General features: G+C 35.4%; 1 protein-coding gene across 7 annotated transcripts in view; it reads left to right on the forward strand.

The window, feature by feature from the left end:
- LOC148949809 (rho GTPase-activating protein 21-like) overlaps positions 1 to 14,586 on the forward strand; it is a 280,475-nt gene that overhangs the window by 211,905 nt on the left and 53,984 nt on the right. For all 7 annotated transcript variants that reach the window (XM_089093760.1, XM_089093758.1, XM_089093761.1 and 4 more), the window contains 3 exons: positions 4,113 to 4,303; positions 7,300 to 7,464; positions 12,778 to 12,939. In XM_089093760.1, the coding sequence (XP_088949886.1) occupies positions 4,113 to 4,303; positions 7,300 to 7,464; positions 12,778 to 12,939 (518 nt within the window). The remainder of the gene's footprint in view (positions 1 to 4,112; positions 4,304 to 7,299; positions 7,465 to 12,777; positions 12,940 to 14,586) is intronic.

The following is a 14,586-nucleotide window of genomic DNA, read 5'->3' on the forward strand; positions in this document are numbered from 1 at the left end:
AGGTATTGTTCAGCTCTATCTTGTTGCAAATAATTCTATACTAAAAAAAATAAAATTTCCATATCGTCAGCAGCAAATGCATGACATCCCGTCATAAAGAAGAAGAAGAATTAGCATGAATTGAAACTATATCGAGTAGCTTCATAAAATTATTTAATGAGTATAGCAAGGGTGGATCCAGGATTTTTTTTTCGGGGGGAGTTTTACTAATTTTAACTTTTTCGGGGGGGGGGGGTTACTAATTTTTGACTCAGTTTTCGGCTAATTTTACTGATTTTTACCTAGGTTTTATTAATTTTCGACTCGGTCAAAAATTTGGGGGGGGGTCAAACCGGGTACCCCCACCCCTCCCCCCCCCCTCTGGATGCGGCCTTGGAGTATAGATCAATAAACTGTGTAGAACCATTGCGAAAAACGAAGTAAATAAGTTCATTTGAGTTACGAAAATGTCTAATTGTTGTAAGATTTGAAGCTAAATTGTATGGATTTAATCTGTTCCTAGAGCCCTTTACAATATTGCCGATATACTTTGGCTATATACTACATATATTGACAACCTATTATATGGACAACCTAATATCTGAGCCAAGGTTTTACCCCTGTAGGTGAAACCATCATTTACCAAAAGTTGGTGGATAATTATTTCCCATTTATTTACTATTATTTAACTATTTCATTTGCCACAATTACCATTTATAAACCCTAAATTATTTACCAAAAGTGCTATCCCCTCGCTTTTGAAACTGCGTGCCTTACCTGCTTGAAAGACGGAAAAAATTATTTACCTGTATTTCCCAGTAAACCCTTAATATATCACCTTAATTTTTTTGAAGGTGATACCCTTGAGTTCTCGGGGATCCTGCAGACGACTGCAAAAGGACAATTATCCAGGTTTGTAAATATGCTAAAGAAGTGATAAAGAAAAGAGTCATATTATTTTTTTTTTGGGGGGGGGGGTGGTGGTGGTGAGGTGATTATTTTTTTGTATGTGTATTATAGAATAATGTGGTGTATGACCTTGTTAGGATTATAATGGTTAAAAAAAATTGTATGCATGAAATTGATAGTAAAGGAGAGTAATACAATTTCGTTTTTTTGTTTTGTTTTTGTTGTTGTTGTTTCCGCCAGGAGGGGGGGGGGTAGACTTACGTTACTATATTGTGATATAAATTTTTGAACACTGTGTTGCATGGTTTTGTTCGGCTTATAATATCTATTCTTACTGAATCTATTTTTCATAACCTTCACAATTCTATTAAGCTGTTCCCCACGTCCCAAAGGTAACAGAGGAGCTTCATTCTCTGTGTCACGGAATGCATCAATAATTCAATTTCTTTTCCCTTTCCGCCATAATGCTAAGTCAAACAGTTCGTGGTAACAAACTATAAGTAAGGAGTGATCCGGCTCAATAGTAACCGAAACTCTAAAAAACGGAATTGAAAATGGCTGATTTCGAATATATAAGTTTCATCAAGTTTAGTTTTACCCATCAAAAGGTGCGCGGCTGAGAAAATTTGCCTTATTTTCGAAAAAAGGGGGAAACACCCCCTAAAAGTCCTAGAACTTTAATGAAAATCACACCATCAGATTTAGCGTATCAGAGCACTCTAATATAAATGTTTCAAGCTCCTATCTGCAAAAATATGGAATTTTGTATTTTTGGCCAGAAGAAAGATCACGGATGCGTGTTTATTTGTTGGTTTTTTGTTTGTTTTACCCAGGGGTTATCGTATCGACCCTGTGGTCCTATAATATCGGGAGAGGGCTCATTCGAACCGAAATTAAAAGTTCTAGTGCCCTTTTTAAGTGACCAAAAAGTGGAGGGCAACCAGGTCTCCTCCCACACTAATTTTTTTCCCAAAGTCACCCGATCAAAATTTTAAGATAGCAATTTTGTTCAGCATGGTCGAAAAATATAATAACTATGTCTATGAGGATAACACAAAACCCTCACAGTCCCCGAGGGAAGGTTTGCAAGTCACGAACTTTCCCTAAGTCTACTTATAGTATTGGTTACTGGGAAGTATACAGAAGTTTTCAGGGGGGATTTTTCAGGTAGTTGGGGGGGGGGGTTACGTGGGAGGATATTTTCATGGAGGAAGTTTTCATGGGGGAAGGGATATTGCTATGAAAGGGACGCCGGATTTCCCAGCATTATTTAAAAAAACAATCAGAAATTAAATGAAAAAAACAAATAAAAAAACTATTTTTTTCAACTGAAAGTAAGGAGCAACATCAAAACTTAAAACGAACAGAAATTATTACGTATATGATTGGGTTCGCCCCCAAGTCATTACCTTGGTCTTTACGCTAAAGTTTTGTTTGTACTTTCATCAGAGCTATTTATTCTAATTAACGGCCTTTGTTATTAAGGGGTCATTCTTAAAGAATTGTAACAAAATTTGAACTTTAGTGTAAAAAGCGAGATACTGACTAGGGGGCGAACTCCCAAATATACGTAACAAAAATATACTAATATAGAAGTTCGTTACGTAAGTTAATTCGTAAGTTACGTCAGAGTAAAATTTCGAGAAAACTATTTAGCCAAAAAAAGTAAAATTAATATGCAAATATCGTAAAATTACCAAGCCAAATTTCAAAGCTGTATTAATTCAAAAACGCTCAAAAATTAAAAAAACAAACAAGTTTTTTAATTGAAATTAAGGAGCGACATTAAAACTTAAAACGAACAGAAATTATTCCGTTTATGAAAGGGGCTGTCCCCTCTTCAACGCCTCGCTCTTTTCGGTTAAGTTTGACTCTGTCTCACTACTTGATTTTTCAAATTAATAAAAAACTTAAGCGTAAAGAGCGAGGCGGTTGAGGAGGGGACAGCCCCTTTCATATACGGAATAATTTCTGTTCGTTCTAAGTTTTAATGTCGCTTCTTAATTTCAGTTTAAAAAAAACATGTTTTTTTTTAAATTTAATATTTTACAAGGGTGCCACTTCTTTGGTTTGATTTTAAACGACTCATGTTAAGCTCCGTAATATTCTTACTTTGGTGATTGAAAGAATTAGTTTTCTAGTTTACTTTCCTAGGTTACAGACAAGAGTGTGGGTGGCAATTTAAAAAGTTTTCGCCTAAATTTGAAAGGAGAGAAGAAAAGCCGTTTAATATTTCTTTTTTTGTGTGCTAATTATTAGCTATCGGTTCTATTTGCATTTTGCGTCATAAACATCTTAGCTATGACGGACATGATGGTTGGTATATCCTCTCAGTATGACAGATGTCATTGCCATATGATGTGAACCATTTTGATACCAAAAGGACATATTTCTAGCTATTTATCCAGAAGAGAATTACGAATATAATCCATTTTGGAAAAATTAGAGACACCTAATTATCATTGGACCAATGGCTATCTTCTGGCTCTCCAATCATATAGCTTGTAAATCAATGTATGACTCGGATTTTATCTCGTAAGTAACACGACCACCGTTTGTGAAGTTTTTACTCGGCGTAATTTGCTTTTGAACGTCCAATAAAAGTCATACTTACTTCCACCATTTACCCGTACCATTTAAACATTTTTGCCTCTCAAAACTGTTGCCTCTCATTCCAGGCAATCTAATGGTCCTACTTCAATTTTAAATTCTTGGTCAACCTGCCTGAGACTCTAGGCAGGCAACCTACTGCCTGCCTACTGCACCTACTGCAAAATACTTGACTTTCAATTCATTGCTTTTGAATTGAAAATCATGCATTTTGCAGTAGGCATCAAGAAATGGCTAATTGTAGAAAAAAGCCAAGACAGATAGTCCGAGTAATTGAGAGGCAAAAATGTTTAAATGGGCAAGGGTAAATGGTGGGAGTAAGTATGGCTCTCTTATTGGACAAATACTTGTGTTGTTTGTTTGTTTTTGGAAAGACACACCTCATCAAGCAAGGATGCTCACAGATATCTGATGTGAGATGTGAGTACTCGATCGATCAGGTCAAATTCAAGGTAATTATAGATATCAATTTGAAGTAAAATTGTCACATTTAGGCTTTTGAACTAGCGGTGTAGATATTGCGTTATAGGGATTATTGTCTCTTATGTATTTCGTATTGATTGATGTTCATAATTAAATCACCTACGGAATGAAAAATATTCCATTGTTTTTAGGAGACCCGTCAATGTCACCAGTAAATACCAAACCTCGGAATTGGAAGAACAAAGTTACCAAAGAAATCAGTCGACGATTTCGAAGTCAAGGAATCGGACCGTCTTCTCGGTATGCTAATGACTCCCACTCACCATCTTCTTCCAGTAGGGAAGGAAAATCTTTCGACACGCCCCTGGAACTTTGCCCAATGGTAAGATACGTTTTCTTAAAGACTTTTACTGTCATCTAAAAGGGGACAGCCTATCCCTCAGACCTCTACACCTCCCTTCCTTCCCCCTCTTTTTGTGAAATCTCAAAATTAGGTAGTTTTCCCTATGATGCTTTATATTTCTCCTATTTTTTTACTTCCCTGGAAGTGGTCCAAATTTTGGAAGGGCTAGCCCCCCCCCCTCTTAAAAAATTTTTTTGTACTTGCTTTGTATGCACAGTTTTGAGCATTTTGAGAAGTCATGAATTCAAGCTTACTCCGATTGACAGCGCTTTACGGTTAGGATTGAGTAGAAAAGCCATATCTTACTAAGAAACGACCCAAAGATATCGAAAAAATAATGCATTTTTATTAGAAACTGACTAATTTAATGTAATCTAATTTCTCTGTATCATGGACTAAATTGGCCTTTTCCTGAATAGAAGAGCCACGTATAATTTTGAAACGACCCGAACGGTACCTACAAAATAAGTTGTTGTTCAAGTGGTTGGGTAGATGGCATTATCAAAATGCTGACGACAGAAGGCTTTAGTTTCTTGAGTACTTTTTTATTATTATTATTATTTTTATCAAAAAGAGACTATAGTATTGAAAAAATACAAAATCATTTTCCAATGGATATTTCAAATTCTTCGTCTTTTATTTTTGTTATCCCGAGCTATCTTTTCTACGCTTCTTTTTCTTTTTTTATTTCTTAATAATAGGTCGGTAATAGTTCACGTAATGGATAGAATCAAACCGGTTATTGTTTCCTTTTCGTACTCCTGAAAGAAAAAAAAAATCAATCCTGTTTCTTTCTTCTTTTGTTTTATCTAAAACTCCTTGCTTATTTGTAATCTAATTTGTCCCTATGTCTCTATTATTCCTTCACTCTACTACCTATCTATCTTACCTCTTACTCGACGTTCCATACCTTTCCACTTTTATAATTCCTCACATACATAATTTTTTCTCTCCTAGTACATTTTATCTACCTTTTTCCTAAAATCTTTTTTTTTCATTCATACGATTCTCCATTCATTAATTTACCATACAACAATTTCAAAATTCTCATTCTAGCTACCCACGGCGGCAAGGGTCTCCTCCCCTTCATTAGGCATATAACATATGACACCAAAATACAAATTTTCAATGCATATACGTTTTTGTAATTTAAGATACATTCACTTTTCTTATAACACTTTAAAACACTTTTTACTATATATATATATGTAAATAAAAAAAATAAAAAAAATATAACACCATTATTTTTTTTAATACATCAAATTTCAACACGCTCTACTCTCGCTGGGCCTTGAGTTGTTAGGTAGCTACAATAATCCTCAAACAAATTCCCAAAAATAAAATATTTCACAATCCAGGTACCCTTTGAGTACCCTTTTTAGGTTTAAGCAATCATCTTAATTTGACATAATTAGATCTCCTCATCAAAACCTGGGAAATTACCTACTGATTTCCTACGTTTACCCAAACGTGCATCAGTCCTCAAGGTATTGTGTTAAGTGTATTTTTATATCTTTGATTTTTTTGAAATTAAAATCGACATTGAATTTTGCTAAAACGTCTTGGCCAATGTATGAATTAAGGCTTGATCTATGATATAACGAAAAATAGTTAGGCTATTTTATGCTACGGAAGAAAAATCTAAAAAATAGACTTTATCCACTTTGAGTCTTCAGCCCTGTGCACATAAATTAAAATAATTTGACAAAAGACAAGCTAAAGGGCCAACTCGTCCCTCTGGCATTCCGCTTTCGCCAATGATGGGCTCGAGTCTTGAGCCCTTGCAAATGTAGCCGCGCATTTCCTACCTCTGCCTGCTACAATTGACAGCTTGGACCTTTACAGCTTTCGAATGGGCTGTAGCCTGCGATATTGCTTCACTCAGTGCTGTTTAAGCCCTCATCACTTGCACGCCTCTTACTAAGACGTCACGTATTGAGTTATTTTGTTTCTTTTTGCTTTTTAGTTCATGTTTTTGAATCGTTCATGTTCTGTCTTATGGCTTCAAAATAATTGTCGATAAATTTCAGGTGTCTTAAACAGCTTAGCTGCAAGTTGAGCTAATGAAAAGAAAGGCAGAAAGACAGCCACTTGATTTTATACATATAAATACGTCTGTAGTTTTTTAAAAAAGAAAAAAAGAACACAGTGTAAAATTGCAGAAATATGTCTTGGGTGGTTTTTTGATAACAAAGTGCATTTATCCCAATGCATCTTTCCACATTTTTCGTGCAGTTTACTGTTCGAAATAGGGTGAGTCAGATGGTTACCCATAAGCATGCATATACAATTCCTCTGGAAACATCTAACATATCTTCTTTCGTCTTTTGGGACGCCCATGTTTCAGAACCATGCGTGATTACTGTAGCTTCTAATATTCTAATCTTGGTTCGTAGACTTGGCTCTCTATTCTTAAAAACTTTCTGAATCTTGACTTTTAACTTTCTCCTTGCATACATAACATTCCAATAGTTAATTAAGGGTATAAATCCCCCAAAAAATTAATAAGTAATCATGGGAGAGGGGTGTTTGGATTGTATATTTCGTATAATTTGTAACAGGTTTGCATTGCGAAAGTGCATCTTTCCCAATGTGTTTTTCTGGGTATAGAGAGCATCCTTCAGATTTTTTTGGGGGTTCTAAATTTATGTTTAGTTAAAAAAATTGAACATTAAGATGTTATTTCCAGTTAGTCTATAGAATAGCGGGGGGGGGGGAAATGAAGGCCAGAAAAGGTAAAATAGGGTCAAGTTTTGCAGACTGAATAGCATAGATCCACACTCTTCTTTTTTATTTATTTTTAGGAAGGGAACTAATAAAAAGGGGAACAGAACTATAAAACGGTTCAATAATCCAATCTAAGTGGAAAACCATTGAAACCAATTAAAAAATTAAACCACCCTAATACTTTAAAATCTACCTTTTGCGTGTTGAAATAGCAAAACAAGCTAAACAGTTTTCTCTTTTGTTTCTAGTCTTGTGACAATAGAGGCGTCCCACTGCTCGTAGACTTGTGTGTCCGTCTTGTGGAAGCTAGAGGCTTAGATGTCGTTGGTATCTACCGAGTACCTGGTAATAATGGAGCTGTGAACGCGCTTACCAATTCGATTAATCAGGGATTCGAGAATGTAAATTTTCAGGTTAGTTTCTCACCACGTAATACATTTGATGTAACATTATATTTTCGCGTCAATCGAAATCTTTGTATGTATTGAATAAAAAAACAAGTTTTTTTTTTCAACTGAAAGTAAGGAGCGACATTGAAAATTGAAACGAACAGAAATTATTCCGTTCGTTATTATTTAGTTACGTAACGTATATTCCCATATGAAAGGAACTGTCCCCTCCTCAACGCCCCGCTCTTTACGCTAAAGTTTGACTCTTTCTCACAACTCTACTTTTTAAAACCATAAAAAACTTTAGGGTAAAGAATGGGCCGTTGAGGAGGGGACAACCCCTTTCATACACGGAATCGTTTCTGTTCGTTTTAAGTTTTAATGTTGCTCCTTACTTTCAGTTGAAAAACTTTTATTTTATCTCTGATAGTTTTTCCCTTCCCCGATGAAAAATTCCTCCATGGAAATACCTTCCCATGTAACTTTCTCCCCCCCCCCCCCCACACACACACACCAGAAAAAGTCCCGCCTGTAAACGTCTGTATGCTTCAAAAGAACCAATACTATATGTAAACAATGGACAAAGTTTACAACTTGCAGCCCTTCCCCCGGGGACTGTGGAGGATCTGTTTTTTTTGGGAGTTTCGGTTATTATTGAGCCGGGTTGCTCCTTACTTACAGTTCGTTACTACAAACTGTTTTTACATTGCGGATTGGCAGCTTTTGCTGCAATTTTATAGGTAACAAATATCTATTAATGTATAGAGCTAAATAAAGTTTTCCAAATTAGTTTAGCAGATCCAACTATATTTTATGTTTGTTCGTTTATATTATCTTATTATACTGCTCGGTTATTGCTTTGGCCCACTGTGGGAGGGGACAGGGATCGTCTGAAATATATATTTGACGTTTCTTGGTTTTGCACGTTTACATTCCTGATTTATAATCGACCAGCTTGCAGGAGAATAAATTAAAGTTTTAAAAGGAAACATAAAAAGAAAAAGAAAAATATGGCAATGCTTATATTTATTGTGAAACTACCGACTATCTTCGTCGATTTAAGGATCTAAGCAAAAATTTTTGCATTTATGTAAATGTTTATTCTAAATCAGTAGAAGGAAAGGCTTGGTTACAAAAAAGAACATCAAGTAAAGAAAATCAATCACTTCCGAATAAAGTTCTTTCTTATTAAGTTCAATTTATGGAGTATGTCTCCTCGATTTTTTTCTCCCTAAACTTCTAAAATAACTATTAACGAAATCAAAATGGGGAGTTGTGTTTTAAGTGAAAATTTTCACTTAATTTTCACTTTTAATCATCGCTTTTACAGCCTGATGGACAACAAAAATAATTTTCTTCCATCCCCATCCATTCTATCTCCTACCAATATAATTGGTAATGTCGATAAATTTTAGCTAATCACTAATATTATAACAATCATGTGACGTTATGCGGCAATATCTGAAGCATGTACTTCTCCGAGGTAAAATCAGGGTAAGTTGGTTTATGATTTTCGCAAGAAAGTTTACATTTGTTCTTCCTTTCACCTTTAGTTTGACAGGCTCTTCTGAGTTTTATGAGATGGTCATATAGACGGCGATGAACCACCTCTTCCAAAATTTTTGACAATAAAGGCAGTATCGATATTGGTCTTCAGTTTCCGGCATCTGACCTGGCACCCCCTTTGTAAAGCGGAATAACTTTAGCTTGCTTCAACGCTTCTGGAAAGGTGCCCGTTTCTATAGATAAGATGAAAACATGGAGAATACATGGTTGTATATATATATTAAAATAGCTTTAAAAGTTCTCAGATTCACCCAATCTATCCCAGCAGAATTCGATTTTATATTTTCACTATTTTAATCACTTCATCACTTGTGCACTTTTCAAACTGGAATTCGACAGTATCTTCACGAGAGTCCACGAATTCCTCGCTAAGAAAATTTTTCCTGTCCAAAATAATTCGTGACTACATTCTTATCACTCACATATCTTCCATTTATATCAATGCAAGGCGACTAACTACTTTTCCAATTTCACATAGACTCATTAATAACCTGCCATGTGGCTTTGGTATCTCCCTTACTATCAGAAAACTTTTCTTTAAAATACTTCTTCTTTGCTTTCCTTCTCATACTGTTCACCTTATTTCTCACTCGTTTGAATTCTGCAAAGTCTGCGTCATTCTAAATTAAGAGATTGCTCATATAACAAGTTCCGTTTTTATCTTGTCTGTTATTGCCTCCTTAATCCATGAATGAGTTGAGATTCGGGTAGGTATACAAGTTAAAGGGTAAAGGTCACTTGAAGCCATATAATTAAAAAAAAATCAAAATTTTCACCTGAAACCTATAAAAGGTTATAATTAAAATCGCCCATACAAAAAAAAAAATCCATTCTTGCAGACGAAATCAACCTCATCAACTCATCAAAACCTGCTACAAACTCATCCAGGCAAGCATTGAGCGGCTTATACACCACACTAATTAAAACTTTTTTTTCAAATTCAAATTCCAAACAAAAATTTTCAATCTTACCTTCTGTCCATACACCCAAATCCTCCCTCACCATATACTTCATATTTTTTTTTTTTATCAAAAATCCCAGGCCTCCTCGGTTCATAGTTGATCGGTTCCAAACCTCAAAATCATATCCTGGAAAAGAAAAAGCCGAGAGAGATTGGTCAGAACTCAAAAAAGTTTCACAAATACCCATTATATCAAATTTTGAAGAAGATATCTTAATCATCTGCAGAACATCTAAATATCCTGTAGTGAGGTGGCAATTCCACGTGTAAAGACACTGCAACATGTCTGAACTAGCTTGCGACGGCAATATGTAAGAACTCTCACAAAGAGGCTTTGAACTAATAATTGGCAAATCCTCACTTCCAATTTGAGCCTCTAAATGATATTCAATACGGAGCGAATTACGCATAAATCTTTTCAATGGAGAAATAGAACAAAAGAAAAAACAATAAAACAACAAACAAACAATAAAACATAAATAATCAACTTTTACTAAGACGCTAAAGAGTGTCAACAAGTGAGCGGATTCGTGTTCGCTGGCTATCACCCTGCTCACGTTTGTAAACACGGCCAAGATCAGACCACACGTTTCTTACACCATATCTGTCTTTCGCGCCTTCAAATATCGCTATTTTCATTTTTGTTGGATATACCGTGACAAATACGTCCGATTTCGCCAGCTTTGATTTCGCTCTGAAAACAGTATACGCCATATCTTTAGTTGCAAATTTAACAATAACTGGTGCAACAGCCGTAGGTGTCTGGATTTTCCAGGCAGCGTTCAAAAGTCTAAAATGGTTCACAGACAACAACTGTTCTTGCTGGACATTTACACCCATTCTCTTCGCTATAGCAAGAACAGTAGTACCCAGGTCATTTCCGGGGTCCTGCTTCACTCCGAAAAAAACTAAAGAATCAAGTAAACGCTCCTGTTCGTAATCATCCAGCTTTTCCTCAATAGTAGCCACCTGGAGCTCTAATGACTGAATCTGGCTATCCAGAGATGAAAACAGTTTTTCTGTTTTCTCAAACTTTATGTTGTAGTCTAGAGTGATTAAATCATATATTTCCGAAACAATCCATTCAGGGTTCAGAGCGGCTTGTTGCGATGAGCCTGCTACTCCTGTCGCGGAAACAACTTATTTCCCGAACTTTTTTTTTCTATTTCTTTTACTAGGCCAAATTTTAAGCTTTATAACTTCTTCTTGTGCTAAAGTAAGTTGCTTTCGGATTGCAGGTTATTCGCTCGAAGCAGTTAAATCAGTACCCGCGCCTTTCGTAGTTTCCTATTTCATAAACTAATAGTAAACATCCGGAGTAGATTCATACTCACAAAAAGCATGATTAACGCCCTTAGCGGTTTTTTTTTCGAAGCTTTCGCATAATTTCCACTATATGAAAGAAGATTCGCTTCCACCACAGTCTTAAAGTCGTGGGACCCGTAGAAAAAACAGTGCATTTTGGCGTAAACTCTTTCTGGTTTGTTGCGTTAACAATCCGGACTGGCCAGAGGGGATATCCCTTGAACTGAGCTACCGCTAAATCTCCCTTCTGAAACTGTACCATGATGAAAATAAAAATAAAAATCCAATAAATCGAAAATAGACTTAATACGTAATGCGGAGTCAAACACCCTTATTGTAGAGGGCCTGGTGGAGCATGGTAACCACTCAGTTTTTTTCACCATACTCCGAAAACCCAGATTTCTGCATTCAAATTATCCATAACAAATTATCCCTATTAAAAGGAAAAACTGTCACTGCTATGACGTTATCTGGCAAACAAAATAAAATCTTTTCTAAATAAAAACGTTATCAATCAAATCTCCATCACTCATCAATGCTCATCTCCCATCTCTAAACCTACCCTCCCGCTGCCACCTTACCCCTTACCCACCCTTCTATCCCGACCACCCATAGGTTTGTTCATAATCTATATAACTGGGGACTAAAGGGGACTAACTGAGGACGATTCAGACGCTTCTCAATTAGTAATCGAAGAGTGAAAATTTGGCCTATGGTATCTTCTCTTCTTCTATAAACCACACCTTTCTGCTCTTAATTCTTAACATACAGCATCTCTCAGTGTAAGAAGTATCATCATGTTAAGTAACCCGTTTCCTACAGAACAAAAGATAATGCCTCGATATTCATCACACCCCGTTTTATCACCTTCTTATAAGGGGGTATATATATATATATATATATATATATATATATATATATATATATATATATATATATATATATATATATATATATATATATATATATATATATATATATGTATTATGTTTCGATTAATGATATGAAAAACTTCTTCAATTCTACACAATGAGTTTTCCTTATTCATTGCTTACTTATTCTAATTTGGTCCTACTATGCTGGCTGATGCATAAGCTGAAAACGCTGTCTTTCCGCAATGCCTCTCGAGTGAACCAGACGTAAGATCTATCAACCTTGTTTTTGTATATGAGCCTCATCTTTGAAGCTTTCTTCCACCATCGTCACTCCTCCTGAAACGTTTCATGAATTATCTGAATAACGTGTCATCCTTCCCAAGGAATCCTCAGAGCGTTATACCTCGTCGAATACGTCTTCTGATAACAGGAGCCACCTGACACAGTGTAGTTTGAACTGTTTCATTGTAATTAATAGTAACTCGTTTTTTTCCTACAGAACCTCTGCAACCCTGGGCGTGAAAGATCTTAGGACTATGCTATCCCGGCTGAGAAATCTTGCTTTATCTATCAACAAGCGTTTGGGTATTTTGTATCTATCTCTTATTTGTAATTTTTCCTTTGTTTCAGGATGTGAGATGGGGTGATGCAAATGTGATATCTAGTTTGTTGAAGCAGTTTTTTAGAAAGTTGCCTGATCCTGTTCTCACATCGGAACTCTATCCAAAGTTTATAGAAGCCTCGAAAATAGAAAACGATTTAGAAAAACGAAAACATTCCATCAAAAGCCTGGTAAGTGACATATTTTTCGATGATTAATGCAAAAAATAACCCAGCCAAAAAAAAAAAAAAATCCAAAAACAACAAGAAGTCAATTTTTAGTCCACAACTTTCTCAGAAAGGGAATGAAACAAAGATTAGTCTGCCGTATTCTCAGTGGTATGATCTCAGAGCATTGCCTGGCATGGTCTCAGGTCACACACTTGGCGTGGTCTCAGGTCACACGCCCGGTGTGGTCTATAGTGTGCCCAATCTTTTAAGTCTGATAATTCTTTGCAAACTGACAGACAATGTAGGATAAATTTAATATGACAATGTAGAAGTGCAATATGAAAATAGTCAAAATAAACAATTTCTTATGTAAACTTATTTACGAGTTAATTAGTGGCAGAATTCAGTAAGAAGAGAAGAACTTGTACTAGTAGTGGTTCAAATGTTAATTAAGTACAATTCAAATATTTTAAACTTAAGTACCCTTAAATAACCATTTAATGATAAAAAAGGGCATTAAAGGAAAAAAATAACAAAAATGAGTTAAGTGAGCAATGGATGTATAACATGTTCAAATAAATAAAATATTAGAATATGCAAAACAAGGGCAATAATTGACACCTACAAACTTTTTCCAACTAAAAAAAAAACAAAAAATCTTCGCCTTGACTACCCAGGTGAGTGTAACTAACCACTTACTCAATTTTTGGGATACCTAACGTCGTCTCTATCTCGTAAATTCCTAATACAAAGAAGTTAATCCTTTTTAATATTTAAAACTTCACTGCATCCACCATGTTTGCTAATAATACTACCAGGTATGTACCCAAGATCATCTCTTCATACTTATGAATTTATGATACAACGAAGTTTGTCCTTAACATCAATTTTCAAACCGATTTTGCATCCCGACCTCCCGAAACCTCAAAATTATTTTACTTGCTAACATTTTTTATCTAGAACACTCAAACACTGATCAATCTGTAGCTAATTTTCACCTTCCGTTAAAATTTTACACCTAATTTTACACCAAATTTTACACCTTCCGGCTAATTTTACACCATTTTCCCCCTAGTCTTTGCTGTGTTCCTTAGGGTTAAGCTCATTAAAACGATATATATATATATATATTTAAATCGGGATAAAACATAGCTCTGCTAGAATGTTGATTTCACCCCGAACTAACTACTGTTCCCATCTACCATGGTCAGAGGAATATTATCCTCCAGCCATGAAGGCCGGAGGATAATGGAGGCCATGGAGGAAGGATCTATCACAGTTCTGCTAGATCCTCGTGCAAACCATCTATCAATCTTGTAGTCAATACGAGGATAGGGAATTGATCCCAAGCTTTTCCATCTACTAATTCTAATGTCTGCTCATAATCTATAAAACCAACAAAAGTCCCCGATATTAATTTAAGCATGACAATTTGGTTAGTGTTTAGTGTCTCTTTCCTAAAGTTAAGCCTTTTTTCTCTTAAAACTTTACGTACGGTATCTCTTATTCTTTAGAATCACTCTTTAAAATGATAAATACAATCATTCTAAGTAATTTGCCTTGTAGAGATTTTAAGCTAATGGCTCTCTAATCACTACATAAAGTCAACCAAAATCACTGGGTTCTTCCCTTTTTATCAAAAATCATTTTCGCAATATTTGGATCTTA

The sequence above is a fragment of the Artemia sp. Qi Xiang Cuo genome, chromosome 8 (assembly GCF_049724085.1).
Source record: "Artemia sp. Qi Xiang Cuo chromosome 8, ASM4972408v1, whole genome shotgun sequence".
NCBI lineage: Eukaryota > Metazoa > Arthropoda > Branchiopoda > Anostraca > Artemiidae > Artemia > Artemia sp. Qi Xiang Cuo.